Source organism: Cardiocondyla obscurior, linkage group LG24 (genome assembly GCF_019399895.1).
Source record: "Cardiocondyla obscurior isolate alpha-2009 linkage group LG24, Cobs3.1, whole genome shotgun sequence".
Taxonomy (NCBI): Eukaryota; Metazoa; Arthropoda; class Insecta; order Hymenoptera; family Formicidae; genus Cardiocondyla; species Cardiocondyla obscurior.
The window spans coordinates 2,255,263-2,273,931 of NC_091887.1; the positions used below are offsets into that span (position 1 = coordinate 2,255,263).

An 18,669-nucleotide genomic window follows, 5' to 3' on the forward strand; every position below is an offset into this window, starting at 1 on the left:
GGCGGATGAGTCACTTCTCGCCGCGTGCGACAGCACGTCGATCTTCGCCACCCTCCGCGCCTCCCACGTCCTTGTTCGGATCTCCCCCTAGTCACGCAGGAGACCGTGGACCCCTCCGGCCTCCTCGCGCCGCCTTTTCCCGCATCTTCCGGCGGTGCGCGGCCTCGATGCGGCGCGCCGCTGCTCGTGCACACGTGACATTTCGAGTATATCTCGAATTAAACCGTAAACATCGTAGTACAACCTTCGCAGGCCGCGCGGGCGCCAATGCCGGGTGTCAATGATCCCCTGCCTTGCCACTTATTGAATCGCGCGCTCGCGCGCCGTTCGTGTCGCTGCACCGAACGCCGCATACGCGTGCCGGCGCGTGTATTTCGCCCGGGTAACGCGTGCTTCTTCTGGCCGGCCGTACAGGGTGGTCGAAAAATCGCTCAGTGGCTCGTAACCACGACGGGGTCAGTCGGGAAGAAGTCTCCACGTGGCCGCGTGGTCGCATAAGCTGCGGACGGTCCTCCGATCTCGCGTGTGAAAAAGCTCGGATAGCAAAACGGACCGACGATGCGACTCGGGATCGCCGACACAATTTTTGAGAGAGAAGACTTTACAGCCGCGGTACTTTTAGTAATGTTTGTGGGTACAATTATTAATGTTTATTTCAATTACGCATAGTTATTTTATTTGGGACAAGGGGAAAATGGATAGGAAGTTGGTCAAGCGGAATTGATTCTTGCATGTCTTGTATTAAAACTGCATTGGTTTGCGTTAAGGATTAAAGACTTTTTATTTGTCGACATTACTGTAACATTAATACCAAGTGTTTCTTTCAGATGGAAGATAGCCGAGGAGAATATACGCCTCTACGCTGCCATGGCTCGTGCTGCAGACGTTCTTCTTTCCTACGTATGTACATTATTCATATATTAAGAGATCCGTCTTAGAGGTAAGTCCACTTTCACGCCAGGCTTTAAAGCTATTTCAAAGAATATACGTGAGAAACCGCGTTTCGTGTAAAAGCACGCTTAGCACAATGCGCTCCACACGAGGCCGTCGTTTATTTCGAATTAAATTATTAACAACGCGATACGATTCGAAAATCTATCGAATCGCATGCCGATAGAAATTAATTAAAAATTCATCAAGCTTAATCCCATTAAAATTTACAGAGAATCCCAACGTCTGATTACTGTCAGTCCAGGAAACTTGAACGGGACTCTTAGCGGGACTCTCTTTACCATCAGACACCTCGTGTTAAGAGCGCACGTTGTTAAGAGTGCTAACAACCCTTTCGAGATACGTCTTCCGGCGTTTCGAAGAGGCGGCAGTCCCGGGTGAACGTACCGCGTAGCGGGTCGTGCAACGCTCCTCGTCCGTCGCGTCAGCGCGTTTACCTTGATCGTACCTTTTCTAGGACACTGTGTACGTCGTCGCGTTACACCGCGTTACGCAACGTACGTCTGCTTAAACCAAACATTGCCGGCGTATCTGCATACACGTACGCGCACGGTACGTGCATACATTCGCGCTTTCGGCTCCCACGCCGCGTCACTTCGTGCCGGCGTCGTAGTTGTACGTCACTCGTCGATCATTTCACGTATCGCCGCCACCGCCCGTGAACTCTCCCCGCCGTTCGGTTTCGTTAGTAAACGAAACCGAACGTGTCCGAGTGCGCACGTGCGTACGTCTGGCTGCATGTCTCGCGTGTCCACCGTTCGACGGAACGAAAGACGCGCGGCGACGGAAGGGACGCCGCCACCCTGGGGGGGAGACCAGAGGGGGGAAAAAGGGGGCGACCGAGAGAGTCACGTGTGCGGAAGATCTACTACGATTTACTCGCGGATCCCGGCAGAAGCGTCTGCCACCCTTGCCCCCTTCCTCTGTCTGCCGCCCCCCTGCGACCGCTTCGTTCTCTCCCCTCGCTTCGCTTCCCCCCCTTCCCCCCGGTACTCCTCTCTTATTCTCCTTCTATTCTTGTTGTACTACGACGGGTTACTCCACTTTCATTCAGACGCCGGTCTAAAAATAAAGTCCCTGATTCACGATGCATGAATGACAATCTTATCGCGGGAGGCCTTAAATCGCGGAAAGGATGCACGCGGACGTACCGGCCGATTACTCGCGTGTCGTACGCTCCGAGACGTTGATTTCTTTCTTTTCTGTTTATTTTTTTTTCTCTCTTTCTTTTCTTTTTTTTTATCCGCGCGATAAGAAAATCAGGCGTCACGCGGAAGGGAACTTTTGATAGCGTTAACGACGCCAATTAAGAGAAATTAGCGTTTCGCGTTTCGTTCGGATCGCGTATCCGTCTGCAGTAAGTAACGCAAGAAGATTACCGTAAGATTCGTGAGCAGGTTGTCGGCTCAGGAAATCATGATTTACTTTCGTCGCCGACGCGCCGCGTGACATGTCAACGAGATTCGCGATGCCGATCCTCTTCGGATAAGAAACGAGAGGCGTCTTCCGTTCTGCGTATGTTGAATTTTCCGTTTGACACGGCTCGAGGAACAAAGGTGACCTATTAACATGCGCCGCGGGTCAATCGACGTTAACCGATAAGTTCCAGGTTCTCAAATCCATTAATAAACCCGTCAATTATCCCTCCGTTATTGAAACTGAAAATCAATTCGCCCTCTTTCCAATTTTATCCGCCTGTATTCCGGGGAAAAGGGCATTCAAATAGTTTCCGCTCTTATTCGTCCGAAGGGGGGTTTTCGCCTCTCGAAATCGCATAATTATAATCATAAACGATATTCGCGAGCGCTTCGGCTTTCCCTCCTCCTCCCCCGCGTATTCGCGCGTTATTAATAATATCGCGATAGAGTAAATAACATTAATGACTGATATGTTAATAACATTATATTATTATCGCGCGTTTATTATTAATGTAATTCATAATATCGCAATAATATAATCGCTGCATTCTGGGTGTGCGCCGATAGGCATGATAATAACGTCACATTGTTCCTGAATCCATGAATGTGTAAATTATTTAATAAAAAAAAAAAAAAAAAAAAAAAAAGAAAAGAGTGAAAAGAAATTCCTGATGGAAATTAATAATTAAATTACAAGAGCAATAGTAAACGCCGCGCTTTTTGGTACCGTTCAGTATTTTCGCTAAGAAACGCCGCTCGCTGCTAAAAATGTAGACTTTTTTTTCTTTTTCTTTCTTTTTTTTCCCCCCTTTCTTTTTTATCTTCGTATTGTCTCGTCTTTATTCATCGGGTTGCATATTTATCGTCCGGCCCGAGTGAAGGCGTGCGGTATTATATTCGGAAAAGATTTGCGCGCGTTTTCCGCGCCGCGCAGGAGACGCAACGCGGCCGATTCGCGGCCGTGCAACTATTCCGTCGCTTCGTTCGCTTCGCACAGCTCGCTCGGCGTCGGGGAACCAGAGAGCGGTTTCGCCACGGACCAAGGCGAACTGCTTCGCTCTACGACTCCGTTATTGCCGCCGACCGTCGCTTCGCTCCGCGATACCGCCGCGATCTATAAACCTCGCCGCCGCCGCCGCGTTTTCCTCCGTGCTCCGAGAAATTATTGCAGAACCGCGGCGTTTCGCGGGACGGTGCCTGGGCCGCATTACGCTGAAAAACACGAACGCCGTATAATTGCCAGGGAACGATTTCACGTCCAGTCTTGCGCCAGGGGATCGTAATTTTTTTTTTTTTTTTTCCAGAGAAAACGTAATGACGTCGCTTACGGTCGTTCAGCTCGCGATTCTCGCGCGGAGGAATTTTTCCTAAATCGACTTTTAATCCACGGTGAGTTTCCGCGGTAAATAAATAAATATCGATCGCCGGCGTGAGGAGACCTACGGCGAGGGAACGCTAGGTTGGAAGCTCGAGCGCACCCGAGGCCTGCGCGCGCGAGCGCGCTCACACAGCTATATTTAGGTATATTCTCTCCGAAGCGGCTCAAGGTCACAGCGCTCGGATTGGCTCGCGCGATAAAGCGCCTCCGTCCCTCGCACACGCTCGCTCGCACCGCTCGCTTGCCTTCCTTCGACCGTGTCCGCACGTCAGAGCGGCGCGACATTGTCACGAGGTGCACGGCGAGAGAGAGCGTCGGCGAGAACGAGAGGCCCGCGAGACCAGCGGCGAGAAAGAGAGATGAGAACGGAGGTAGACCCACGTGTTCGGCGCGTAACATCACGTTCGGCGCGATGTTGGCACACGAATCCTGTAGCAGTTACGCGATACCCCTCGGACCGTGTGGATGTCGTCAATTTTCCCCTCACTGGCCGGCTCAGCGTGCGTCCGCCGATGACGCGTTCTGGAATCGCGTCGGCGGGCAGGATTTTCCGTTTTCGGAATCAGTCACCGGAGGCATCGCGAGGATATTTCCCATTCCTCGACTCGCTTCCCTCCACCGGAGAGAATTATGAGCCATCGATTTTCAGCTGAAAATATTACTATTATTATTTTTTTTTTTTTTTTTTTTTTTTTTTTTTTTGCCCCTCGCGAAACGAGTGAACGGTCGAGAACTCGAACGGAAATTCATCCTGTGAAATGTAACCGCGCGGTAATGATCTTCGAAGCTGAGGACGTTACGTTTCACCGCTCTCCCAGCGACTAACACCTCGACGTTCCGCGCGGCGGACGAGAATTCGTTAACATAATCTTAATTCTGATTAGGGAATTAATACGCCTTTTAATTCCCCATTGTTCCGCGGTGAGGAATCGAAACGAGCGGCGCGAGGAACGCGAAGGCGCCAACAACGGGGAGCGTTCGGATCGGATTAAAAATATCCTTCCAGCGTCACGGAAAGCTCGCCGCGGTGTTCCGCGGATGGAAGCTTCTTTTTAGTCCGGTTATAATTGTAAGCCGGTCAATTTTATTAAAAGAGCACGTAGGGACTAAATGACAGTCCTTCTTTTAGTCGCGTCTCGTTCTCCAGTTTACACGTCTAGAAAATACAACGGGCTATAAATATTCTCCACGCGCACATAATACCCGTAACAATCGATATCTGTGTCTATATTAATTGTATTGTGCAATTGCCGCGAAATGCCAATATATTCCCTCAGTAATTACGCACCCTCCTCCCTCCCTCCCTCCCCCTCCCCCCGGCTCCCAATGCTCGTCGTGCCTTCGGCTTTTTGTATTTGACAAACATACAGTCCTCCGCGATTCGGCCCTCCGCTCGGTTTGCTTGCAATATTATTTATTTGCCCGTTCTTTTTCCGCTTGTACTTCGATCCTCGATACCTTGTCTACGTTTCGCGAAACGGAAGGGTTTATCGGTGTCGCCAGAACGTCGGAATTATTGCGAGAGATCGGCTTAGTTTTATGAAATTCCCCTCCGCGTGCCGTTGCTGGCACTCGATTCCTTTTCGTCATCCGCAGAAGAGAAAGAAGCGTTGCTGAAAGTTTTTTTTTTTAATTATGCAATCGTTTTGTTACTTGAATAGAAATTTATATTTATGTATAATGAAAAAGAACGAAAAGGAAACAATATTAAAAAAAAAAAAAACAAGTACTTGTTCCGCGTTTTTCAAACGTGATTCTTGCTTCAGCCTCTCAACGGATGTGGCCCGACTGCATTCGTCGATAGAGACAAGCGGGACTGACGTTGGCACTCGGCTTTTGTATTCCGGATGCGTTTTTAAGACACGGTACGGGAATGAATTTTCATTGCGGCTGGGAAAATGCAAGGCGGCCAATAACGATCGCTGGTAAATTCGCTGATACACGTGTAGATCTAACCGGATACATTCCCCGGATTAAGAGCCGATCTTTCGTATTCCGTCGGGCACACCTAGAAGAATGAAAGCCGTTAGATACGAGATTTATTATACGTAGCGAAAATCGGCGAAACGTGAGCGGCGGCCGTACGCTCGTCTAGTTCGATCTTATCATTTATTAATCTGTCAGCAAAATAATATTTTTATTAATTAAATCGGACGAGTCGGTCCGCGTATAGCGCTAACTTCAGACCGAACGCACGTACGAATAGTCGAAAAGAAAAAGAACTGTTTCGAGTAAAACGAGAACTCGTATGCACGTAGCTCGCGTTATATACGCACGAATGTGTCCTATCGACTCGACGGCTTTTTCGTTGATGAGGCAAAATGACTGCCCGTGCGCGCGACACGCGTCGTTATAATACGAGTAGGCGAAGATCAGTCGCAAATGATCAAGATGTAGCGCTCGTCGTGCAGCCAGCCCGTTATCAATTTTTTTTTTTTTCTCTCTCTCTTTTTTTCTCCCCTTCTTTCTCTCTTTCGCGTTCTGTGCCACATTCCCATTTCGTCCGGCATTTGCTTCGTGTCAACGTTAACGTCGAGCCGCACGCGGGGGGGAAAGAAAATTTCGTTATTTCGCCTCGACTTTTCTGCGCCACGCCGCAAATTTTCCTGAAGCGAGGCCGGCCTCTACGCGGTGATATCGCCTCGGCGAAAATCTTCCCGCGCCGCGCGCGCGGTGTAAATCGAACGTTCGATAACGGACGGCGGACGAGAGAAGGAGAGAGCGAACGAGGCGAACGTGGAGAGTCGATCTGGCAACCGCGCCGTGCGGCAGTGCCGGAATTGAATTTCAAGCGCCCGAGGGACAGAGGGGGCGGACCGAGCGGCGCGGCCCTTTCTCTTTTGTATAGGGGGCACGAGGCGCATAACGGTGAGTCGACGGCCATGTTGCCGAGGCTTACCCGGCATGTCCGTTTACCTGCCTCTGCCTGCCGGCCTGCCTGTTTGCTTGCCTGCCTGCCTGCCTGCCTGCCTGCCTGCTTGCTTGCTTGCCTGCCTGCCTGCTTGCCTGCCTGCCTGCCTTCCCGCTCGCTCGCTTGCCTATCTGTCTGGCCTGCGTGCCTGTGCCTGTATTCCACACAATCGCTCTTCTCTTCGCTCCGTTCCACTCCGCTTGACGGGGCTCCGTCTGCCGAGCAGAAAGGAAAAGGCATCGCCGCCGTTTTAAGGACGATCGAATTCGCGAGCGGTCCAAGTCGCTTAAATTTAGGAACGCTCGAACACCAGAGTTAATTTTGGAAGGAGCGGAGATACGACGAGGAGCAAGGGTCTCGGCGCGTAAACGGACGCTCCTGAGAAAGCCCGACGTTTCCCTTCACCTTTATCGCCCTTTTCTTGCCCGTAACTTTATCTATATTACTCTGAAAGTGGGTCCCTCTGTGTTGGGACCTACCAAACGTACAGGAAGCCGAGTTCCGGCGTACATCCTCAAAAAAGAAAGCAATACTTGAATAATTCGCTTCGTTCGGGGAAAAAAAAGAAAATTTTCTTTTAATTGCTTAATTTGAATTAAGAGTCTTTATTTCAATTGTTCCTTAGCTTTGAAATACTTCTGCATAATTATTCCGCGAAAATAATCCTAACTATGCATCTCAAGATCACAAACAAATTTTCCTAAAGAATGTAATTAAAATGTTCTTTTTTTTTCCTTACGTAAAATTAGATTTCGGCATTTTGAAATTACTTTTAATTGAAATTCCGCGAGGTTCTCTATTAAAAATTACATTTATTGTATCTTTGACCTTTCGGGATCGCGCGCTGTATCTTTGACCTTTCGCGATTCCTCCGCGGAAAAGCGAAAATTATTTTCAAAGCTGCCGGGGAGGCCGCGCTTTGTGTTTTCCTTCCCATATCGCGCCGCCATCTGATTTCGGAGTTCAAGCAGCACTCCTCCCGTGCTTTAGTTTTGATAAATTGCCGTCCGGCACATTCTACCGGATGCTTCAAAAGCACGCGGCCCCGCGTTTCAGCGCGACAGTTTTATCTTATACGGGTAAAATTCGGCGAATGTGCTACGCTGACGTATCACCTTAACGCAGCTGCGGAAGACTCGCCCTCCGAGGGCTCTGGGAATCGGTGCTAAGCGGCCGTCAGACCGTCAGAAACGGCCCAGCGTTTCGTCGGGGAACATCTATTTGCCGAGCATACATGCGTCCCTGTATAGAAGCAGCTGTACAACTTTAGCTCGAGTGTCTATTGTTGCAACAATTTTATCGAATTTTCGTCTGTCGAATCTTCAATCATTTTGCCTATTACTTTATCGGCTACAAGCGGGATAAAGAACGACGGAAACGATACGGGGAAAAAAAAAAAAAAGAAGAGAGAGGGACTATTAACAAAGGGAAAGCTCGCGGCGGACTCGTTCCATTTATTCGTACCCGAAAGCTTTACACGTACACCGCGCGTATATAGACTTCAAAAATAAACTCGAGCGTCTTCCCACCCAATTTACTGCCCCGAGCAATCCCGCTTGTTTACGACCTTACACAACAATGCGAGCGGCTCCGCGAGCTTATCGGTTGCGCGATAACGCGGCCGATTACGTCATTAACGCGTCGCTGTAATGTATAGATTCGCCGTCGTGGGTAATGAGAAAGGTGCTCTCCCCGTGGAATTTTTGCGCCTGCTTTTTACATCCCCGAGCGAAAGCGGAGTTTATTTTATCCATCCCTGAACCGTCGCCGACTCCGCTGATCCTCCGGCATAGGCGGACGTGGTGGGGAACGCAGTGCGCAGCTGACGGTGGATGCGGTGTCCGGACGCACGGACGGCGACGAGGGGAGGAAAACGCTCGCTCGCTCGCTCGCTCGCTTGTCAGAAGCGGTCATCGGAGACGCGAGAAGGGTCTGGCGGGGTGCCAATCGTCGGCGGCGGGTGGCGGTGGCGAGCGGAGGCGCTGTCCTCTGCCGGCCGGTCGGCGTACCACCATCACACACACGTGCGCGCGGGATCGAGCGCGCGATTGGCTGGCTCGGTCTGGCTTCGGCTACGTGCGCTTCCTCCGCGTTCCCGTTTCCCCGAGATACGAGAGCGGCGGGCGCGCTCGTGTGCACAAAGACGACGGCACGCACACGCGCGCGCGGATACGGTGCAGGAAAGCGCGTGGACCGAGAGACTTTCCTGAGATCACCGACGCGACGGGATCGCGTCTAAGGAGGCGCGTTTTGCGAAAGCGTCGGGCATGCTTCGAGCGCGGATATTCCCAGTCGCGATATTCCCGCGTAAAAGAAAAAAGATTAATTAAAAAAAGGGGGGATATCGATGTCGAACAGCGGACGCGATAGCGAAGGGACGAGCGAGACGACGAGAGCGACGGAGAGGAGACGCGCCAGAGAGGTAGGGGGAAAAGAGAAGGATAGTCCGAGAGAGAGACCACGCTCGACCAATCGCGGCTTTCCGTGGCCCCGTCGTCGATGAGGCGGTCGTCGCGCAACGTAACCTCAGTCGCTTACGTGGAAACACGCCTGTCGGGCGACGTTGGTAGAAAATCGAGCGAGCGGAGACTTTTGTAATAAACGGGAATCCGGACGAGTAATATTCAACGCGCGAGCGTTTCGCCCCGGTATTCGTGCTCGTGGACGGCGCGCACGTATCGCGCGGTTGTCAGTTCGCGGCGAGGGAGCACGAGATCACGTCGGGGCCCGTGTACGAAGAGGAAGCGCGAGGCACGCGAGGAACGAACCGGAGAAGTCACGTTGACTCGGCCGAGCCGTCGGGCTTCGAGGGGACAGCGAGCGCGTTTCTGCGCGTGAAAAAGAAGAAAGGAGAAGAGAGGCGCGTCGCCGCTCGCGGAGAAAGGAGCCTCACCGCGGAATCTCCCTCACGCTCCCCTCCGACACACTGCACAAGGTGTCGAAGGCACGTCGCCGCGTGTGTTCGACCGAATTTCGCGGTTCGTGCGCGCGAGCGAGACGGACGCTGTCGAGAAAGGGCGAGGGAGCGAGAGGAGGGTTGAGGAGGGAGGAAAAAAAAAGAAGAGAGGTAGACGCGCAAGAGATATATAGGCGCAATCAAAGGCGATAGACAAGGACATCGCGGGTGGATCGGCGAAAAGGGGGCACGAGCCGAGCGTGGAAGGGAGACGGAAGAAGCGGCCGATCGAGTGAGAGCGACACGAGGGGGGCTTTCGCGAGAGCGAGACGGAGCGAAGGGACGATTCGAGCGGCCAGGCGGAGCGAGAGAGACGGAGCAGCGACACGGCGAGGAAAGCGTGACAGACGTATTCCCGCGGGTGAGTGCGAAACGAGAGGAGGGGAGAAGACGGACGCGCGTGACAGACAAGGACGGACTGCACCGCCACCGGTGGGATAGCAAGGCGCAGTCGGAAGTGGGAGAGAATAGAGGCGCAACCCGAGCGGTGCTGCCGCCTGTTGGCAACGTCGCCGTCGGCTCCCCACCCGGGCCCAGTGTCGAGCGGAGGTCCGACGGAGTTCTTACGGCAGTGTGATTTTCTCCGGAGCGGTCGGCGCCAGTGCTGGGAAGAGCTCGTTTTACGCAAGGCTTGAACGACACTTGCTTGCGCGCTCTCTCTCCGAACGCGCGTGATACGGAGAGTCGGAGGTAAAAAGCGGAAAGAGAAAGCGGTCCACGTCGCGGGAAGAGAAGGAAGAAAGAGAGAAAAAAAAGAAGAAAACGAAGCGTCAAAAGTGTCGGTTTTCTTTTCGTTCTTATTTCGTCGATTTCGCATTATACCGCACGTCTCCGTGGGATCTTTCCGTTCGCGAAAGAACCGAGAAGGAGAGAGAAAAGGCACTCGTAACGTCGCTCTCGGTTACGCGCTCTCCCACTACCGTCATCGATTTCCCACGCGACGCGCTTACTCGCGCCGCACTGGTGAGGGAATTCGCGAGGGTGAAGTAGGATTCCTCGGCAAAGAGCGGACGGAGACACGGCAACGCCGCCCGTGGCAGCGGTGGCGGCGGTGGTGGGTAACAAGCCAGCAACGGGAACAGCGTACGCGTTTTACGGAACACCGGCAGTAGGCGGCGCTGGTGCTGCGCCCCGACGGCCGTCGATCGAAGCCCGCGTTATCGCAATGGCTTCCGTGAAAGACACAGCGACTTTCTTCGCGGAGGGCACCGCAACGCAATTCGAACACGTTCTCAAACTCTATCCGCAGGCGCTGCGTCTGAAGGCCGATCGGAAGTCAAAAAAGCCCGAGGAGCTGATCAAACTAGATAACTGGTAAGTGTCCTCTATGTATCTATCGGCGCGACGGCACGACGCTGTCATCTCCCCCGAATGTATATGTGAGAACCCTCGTGTGTACGTGTGTGAGAAAGGAAAAAGAGCGGAGTAAGCGTGCGAGCGAGCGAGACGGACCGGGTGAGAATAGCGCGGTAGCATGAGAGGGAAAGAGAGAGAGAGAGAGAAACGCGCTGCCGCGCCGCGCTGATGGGGCCGACATCACGGCGGCCCGAGGGAGGAAACGGCGCTCCACCACGGGGCGCACGCGGGACAATGAACCCGCTTCGCGCTGCTCTTCGCGAGGCGAGCGAAGCGAGTTGCGGCAACGTCGCGCGTATGCGAGCCCGTATGTCACCCTCGTTGGCTGCTGTCGCGGAGGATTTACCCCGCGGACAGCTTCCCTTATACTGTCACGTGGTTAGCCGTCCCGCGATAGAATGACACTTCAAACGAGCTGGCGCAGAAAAGGAAAAAAAAAAAGAAAAAAACGCAAATTTTTACCTATACCGGTAAGGATTCTTTTTGCGATTCGTTGGCCGCACGAATTGTTTTGTGCAAAATAGGGTTGAGACGAAAACCCGGATTGATTGCAGGAGAATAATTTTGTTCCTTTTCCTTTCCCCGTTTTTTTTTCTTTTTTTTCTTGTCTGATCTGACTGGCCAAGATCTTTTTTTTCAGATGAGACAAAGGAGAGGATGAGTTACGCGCGTGTAACACGCCTACAAAAGTTTAGGATATTTCCGTATTTATGTATTTATTTTGTACATTGATTAAAGAATCGTTTTATGTAATTATAATTCTTGTTTGCACGAATCACGAGATGAAAATCAGTTATCTGGGTAAATAACTGAATTCGTGATTGAGTTAAAAATTAGACGGTTTCCTCTTTTGATGATTATTGATCTATATGCGGTAGGAACTTGTGACACAATGATTTTGAAAGGGCGAGTCTGTGTAAAAATATTTTTAGTATTTAAAGATATCAAATTCTTGATCTAAATGTATAATAGTTAATCTTTTATGAATTTATTTTTAAAATAATGATGTCTAATACAACAACTTAAGCGAGTAAAAAATATTAAGCTTGAAAATTAAAATTAATAGATAATATTCTGCATTATTTATTCGATAATTTATTTAAATAAGATAATATTAATTTATTTTAAAAATAAAATTTCGTTAATCTGTAATTTATCGATCTCTGAATTTTTTATCTTTAAATTTTTTTGTTGAGATAATTAATAAACCGTATCTCGTAAAAAAGGCGATTATTTATAAAGTTTTTATTGTTTTTTTTTCTTTTTTTTTTTTTTTTTTTTTTATGTAACATCCTTAAATCCATAGGACATTTGTTAAATTGTGGACCTCTGGATTTAAGAAATTTAAATGATTTGATCAAATATTTAATTATTTAAATACGAAACGTTTAGAAAGAAACTTTATGAATTATATTTAAAAAGAAAATATATATATATTTTTTTTTTAATTAAAAAAATTTATCTTTAAAAATCGCGTCATGAAAACTTGACTCTTAACACGAAACAAAGAATATTATTTCACAATTATAAATATATGACCAAATTATTCGCGCATATATAAATACTTCTACGCAATCACAAATTTAATCAGTAGGGCCAAAAAAAAAAAAAGAAAACCGTCTTGATAACAAAATTAATTAAAAACCCAGTCAAAAGAAAATAACTCAACTTCTCACAACTTCGCAAAATTTCTAGCCGCATAAATGCATACGTGCTGCTAAAAATAATGAATGAATTTACGGAAGAAACACGTAAAGAGATAAAAAAACAAGATATCTTTGAGGAAAGAAAGATACATAATACGTCAATTTTTTTTTTTTTATTAATCTCGTGCCGCGATAAGCTCGTATCGTTTGTTAACTTACCGCGAGATGCAAGGGGATCGAGCGCGATGGGATCGTTTTATCGATCGCGTATTACGACGAGAACTGAGAAAAAGAAGTATGGGGACAGTGACAGAACGAACAACATCCGAGTAAGAGGTTGCGGACTCGGGTGGGTAGGGGGAGGGAAGGGAGGACAGACTTTACGCGCCAGTTTCTTCCGTGTTGCAGAAACGACGGCGAGGGGCGGTGGAGGGGTCAGGAGAAGTGGAGTACCGTTGTTTTCATTCCCATTGAGGCCAGTTTGTGTCAAGGCTGCTTTTCCACGGTGCCAAGCCGTGTACGGATATGCGGTATTACGTGGTGCAGCGCGCGTTTCAACTTTGCGAAACGTCGCTATCTGGCTCGGAAAATATGGAAAAATAAAGAACAAATAAACGCAAACGCAGAGATTTATATCTAAAGCGAGAACAGAAAACTGCGGGACTTATAAAGATTAAAAAAAAAAAAAAAGAAAGAAAGAAGGAAAAAAACGTTATCGCCCTCGAAACCTGGATCCTTTGTTTCGTAAAAAGTAAATTTTTCAAATTCGGAAAATACATATTTAACTTAGAATTTACTATTTAATCCGATTACGGTACGCGATGTATTTTATATAGCGCCAAATAATTTGTTAATGCCTGATTCGCGTGAAAAGCTCATTGCGCTGTGTAAAGCCACAGTTTCATTATTTATTTCATACGTATTTCCGTGATAAGAATTTTATTTCATTTTATTTTATTTTTTTTTTTTAATTCCGCTTAATGAATTATAAATTGTAATTGAACAGATCTCGCGATAGGAAACACCCGCGAAAAATAAGCGTGCCATGGGTTATAATAAATCCCGCTTATTTGAAATCGCATGGAAATCCGATTTATTTGCAAAATTTTCCCGAAACGGTTGGAATTATTCTAATAATTTTTCCAGTAAGAGGATCAAACCATCAAAAGGGCCATTTCTTGATCTTGTCCCGCGCCGTGTTTAATTAATTCTTTCAAAGCTTTTTTTTTTTTTTCTTTCTTTTTATTCGATTTCGAAGCGTTAGGTTTTCAGTTCTTCGAGTTTTGCAGCATCGGGCTTTTGTGGCGTCTCTTTAAACAATGTTTGCATCTCGGGAGGGCGGGAGGGAAAGGGATGAAGTGAATATCGCGGAAGACTTAACCATCACGGCGCGGATCCACGTGTGATCCACGTGCGCGATAAAGACGAGTATCCTCCAATCGTTGGCGAGGGGCGTGCCGAGGCTTCTTGCGGCAACGTTTGTATTTTTAATCGAGCCTTTATCGAATTCCTGTATTCCGCAGCGGTGGCGGCGCGATTACGTCACGCCTGTCCGTTCGCTCATGCGTACGCCGCGTAGGTGTGCGATTACTGCGTGTGCTCGTCACTCGTACGCTTATGTGTGTTGCACGCGCACGCTCGTTCCCCCCTTTCTCCCCCCCGACCTGACGATGGATCAATCTTAATCGCATGGATTTTGTTGTTTGCATTCGCAGGTATCAGAATGAACTTCCGAAGAAGATCAAATCACGCGGCAAGGACGCGCATCTCAATCACGAAGAATTGGTCCAGACGATGAAGTGGAAGCAGATAGTAAGCTGATTTTTTTTCCTTTTATTTTATTTTATTTTTTTTTATTTTTTTCGGTACGCTTTCAAGTATCGTGCCTCGTCGAATTCGTACGTAACGTTTGCCTCGGGTATCGTTAATTCGACGAATCTTATTTACTGTTTTACTAACGTTCAAGAACGCGCAGAGTCAATTGATTTAAGTGGAGAGACAAAAGAACGATGCTAGATGTCTAGAAATAATTCTCATTCGGGGGGGACTTGAAGTTTAGAAATAAATTCGCACCGTTGTACTTGGCCGGGCAAATCGCAAGACGCGTAAGGTCTTTCGGGGGCTTTTGGTGACGTGTCTGAATTTAGTTCCCCGGCGACGGGAGCTCGAATTCGACGGGGTCGGAAATGGTAAATGATTCTCGCTGGGCTTGATTTAGAATCCCCAAGTGTACTCCACGGGGTTTGACCGCCATTTTGTTTGCAGCGCGGCAAGTTCTACCCGCAGCTCTCCTACCTGGTGAAGGTGAACACGCCGCGTGCCGTGATGGCGGAAACGAAGAAGGCGTTCAAGAAACTCCCGAATCTCGAGCAGGCGATCACGGCACTATCGAATCTAAAAGGCGTCGGTACCACGATGGCGTCGGCCCTACTCGCCGCCGCGTCGCCGGAGAACGCGCCCTTCATGGCAGACGAGTGTCTGATGGCGATACCGGAGATCGAGGGTATCGATTACACCACTAAGGAATACTTAAACTTCGTCCAGCACATTCAGAACACCGCCGAGAGGCTGAACAAACAGAGTAAGTGTTTATGAGTCATTGACGACGGCGTGCCCGGAGCCCGCACGCGCATTTTACGCCTGCCGGGATCCTTGGAAAATGAGATTCTCATATTATTCCTCGGCGCCTGAAGTTTTCCCATCGTCGGATTCTTCCGTCTCGTTCCAGTCCACTCTAACATGCATCTTTTTGAATTTAAGTAACTTTTTATTTTATCGTTAAATCCTTCGGATTTTTTTTTTTTTCCTTTTTTTTCCTTGCTTTCTACGTTATGAGAATTTCTTTACGAGATAAAGATTACGTTTAAAATACCTGTAAAATGTAAAAAAAAAAAAAAATTGTTTTTTTTTGTTTCAGCGTCAAACGGTAAATCATGGAGCCCACATAGAGTCGAACTGGCGCTGTGGACGCACTACGTGGCGTCCGAATTGAAGCCGGAGCTGCTCGATGGTATTCCGGGTTCGACGGAGAACGGCAACTCGCACGGCGCCAGCAACGGCGAGGCGACGGAGCCGTCGGATGATAGCAATCAAGAGACAGTGGCAAATGGCAAGGACACGCCGGCAGCGCTTGACCCGGCAGCAATCGACGAGAACAGTACGACGACGTCCTTTACCGAGGACTCGTTGGACAAGCCGGCAACGCCGATCACCGCCAGCGATCACCCCGTCGTGGGCGCCAGCGAGGACACAAACGATTCCCTTATCACCAACGACAGCAGCAACAACGCCACGCCACGACCTACCGACAGCGAGGATACCGAGGAGGACTCGCAGGACGCGCAGGAGCCGCCTTCTAAGAAGAGTAAGAAGTGACCCGATCGGCTCGGTGACGCGACGAGCAACAACGTCAGCACTTTCGTGCCCGCCAGAAGTCTGTCGATCATCGCGGCACCGCGTCGTCGATTCTGAATCATCGTACGGATGATGGACCGACGGACGTACGGACGATGGACGGACGGATAGGTAGTATAGAGATGGATGCACGGACGGACGGACGGACGCGGATGGATGGATGAATTACTCTATTGCGCGATTGCTTGGACGGAGCACAGCCGCTCGCTTCATCCTCGACTCTTGCGGAGGGGAATAGGAGAAGAGCGACGAAAGAAGAGAATTCGCGCGAAGTCACAAAGTTCCGAAATAACTTTGGGATCCCCGAATCCTCGTATCCTCTCACTCTGCTTCTCTTCTTCGTATTTTTCCCGTATCTCGCCCACGGTCTCGTTATATCGTTTCTTTACGCTCCCCTCCCTCCCCCGTTCTAGTAACGATTTTTACTGAATGACCGACGAATCCGCACTCTCGTCAACGTCAAACGTCAGATGATACAGCTAGATCCTTCGCCGTTGTTGTTGTTCGGACAATCTCGCGCGTTCACGCAATGTTTAAAAGAGTTTTGCACCACCTTTTGATTATGGATCTCCTGTATAAAGTATGTTGGAGCGGACGAGGAAACGCGAAAGTATATACTCAGTGTTATTAGAAATAAAAGATCTTTCACGAACATAGTGATAAGCCTTTACATCCCCCGGCAATCTTGAACAGCTCTAGTTGCCTTTATCTTATTAACTTCCTCGATCAATATGCTATTCCTGCGAAGCGTCTTTATACTTACGTTAGAAATTTTCTTCGAATTATAAAAGAACTTGAAAATTTTTTTTTTTTTTAATCCAATTTGTTGAAACTTAAAAAGTTTGAAGGCGATGAGACTGTCGGTTTTAAAGTTTTATATATCTAAGCTAACGACTCGTATTCAATTATGCTTTTATAGAACTTCCAGCCAGTCTTGTCGATGATTTTTCTTTTTTCTTATTTTTTTTAATTATTTATGACGGGTCGCCGAATTTCGAAATACTCGATTCTTTCACGGCTCCTCTGTCGCTCTTCAACGCAAACACAACTGAAACTGCCGTTCTACAAACAAAAAGATGATGCAAAACTTTCTTGATACACATTTCTTCGTCGTCCACTTTCTAATCGACCCTTCGCGATGTTACATGTCGTAAATAATGAGACTCCTTCGTGACGTTCTATTTATCATTAACTGTTGCGATTTTTTCATTAAAGTTTCTACAATTGTCACACAACATGCCGCGGGTATTTTATATATATAGATATGTTCCCCCTCTCATCTCCGAGGTTAATAATCTGATAGATCAACTTCAAAGAATGATCCTCAAGCGAGTGTGAAGCGATGTTGCATATTTACGTGCAAAACGGCCGTGAACTCTACGGATGGGATGTGTAAAACCGTGATTTCGTATGCGAATGCATATGCAATAAAGGAAGCAGCGATACATTTTTTTTTTTTCATTATTATTATTTTTTTTTCTTTTTATTTACCGAGGCCGCATAAAGTACGAAGTAGAATTTTGAAAGAATTTTATGCGCGTAAATATTCAACATCATCGGCATCGAGACTTCGTGAGTCCCCTGAAAAGACTTTAGTTCCTTTTAAAAATAAAAGAAAAAAAAAGGCGGCAGCTTTCAGTTTATCCCTGAATTTCTGTATCCTTTGATCTTTAAAAGGAAAACCTGCAAATCGCAGGATAGTAAATTATTTTCAGAACGCGTGCGTCATTTTTCTGTTACTCGATAATCGATCATGTCTTATCAGTTTATGCGCGACGTGAAATCGGTACATACGGCGGAATTCTCGAATCATTCCTTTAAAAGCGACGATTATTATTGTTGAAAAGAAAGGGAGAGAAAGATAGAAAAGAGATTGGGTGAAATTGTATGTGAATGAGGAGAGGGGGAGGAAGAGAGCAAAGCACTCCGTGAGTAGCAGAAGAAAAAAAAAAAAAAAAAAAAGGCAGAGGAAATACTGGACACAATGATAATATTATTATTAATAATAATGATAAATAATAATTATTATAATTATAATTATTATATAATACCGAATCATTACCATAATTTATATACCTAATGAAAAAACTGCATGTCAGAGTGATGCATGGAGTAAACCAAATACCTTGTAAGTAAAAAAAAATGAAAAAAAAAGAAAAAAAAAAGAAAAAAAAAACTTTAGAAAGAAATAAAAGTAATGCTTTCAGTCCATCAAGCTCAGTAAACTAGCGTCCGGCCTGCGACGAACACACATAAACTTCTACGCGCGCATAGTCTTAAGAACACTTATTATTTAAGTACTTAGAACGTATCTACTCGAGAGTTTATTTGAAAGGACATTGACTACTATTATCGCAACTTTCTCCGATCTTGGAACTCTAAATTTTGTTGTTATAAATACTTTAATGAACGTTTAAAGCCCTAAAAATTTTTTAGCTTTTTAATTCTCGATATCTTTAACTTTTATGTCGATCAACATCCTCTTTCTCACCACTCCCACGTTCCACTTTATTAAGGTGTTTATTTTACAAATTTAATCCGTTTCTCAATTTCCTTTCACGGGGCTTATGCGACTGTATTAAGTATCTGCATTAAGGAAAGCGAAATTAGAATTATTTATGTTTTTAACACATACAATT

General features: G+C 47.5%; 1 protein-coding gene across 1 annotated transcript; it reads left to right on the top strand.

The window, feature by feature from the left end:
• Positions 1 to 9,003: 9,003 nt before the first annotated feature.
• Amun (protein amun) lies at positions 9,004 to 18,440 on the top strand. The gene is made up of 4 exons (XM_070671974.1): positions 9,004 to 10,928; positions 14,332 to 14,428; positions 14,882 to 15,197; positions 15,534 to 18,440. Exons 1-4 carry the CDS (start codon positions 10,780 to 10,782, stop codon positions 15,989 to 15,991), a joined length of 1,020 nt encoding a protein of 339 aa, XP_070528075.1. The 5' UTR covers positions 9,004 to 10,779; the 3' UTR covers positions 15,992 to 18,440.
• Positions 18,441 to 18,669: the final 229 nt, after the last annotated feature.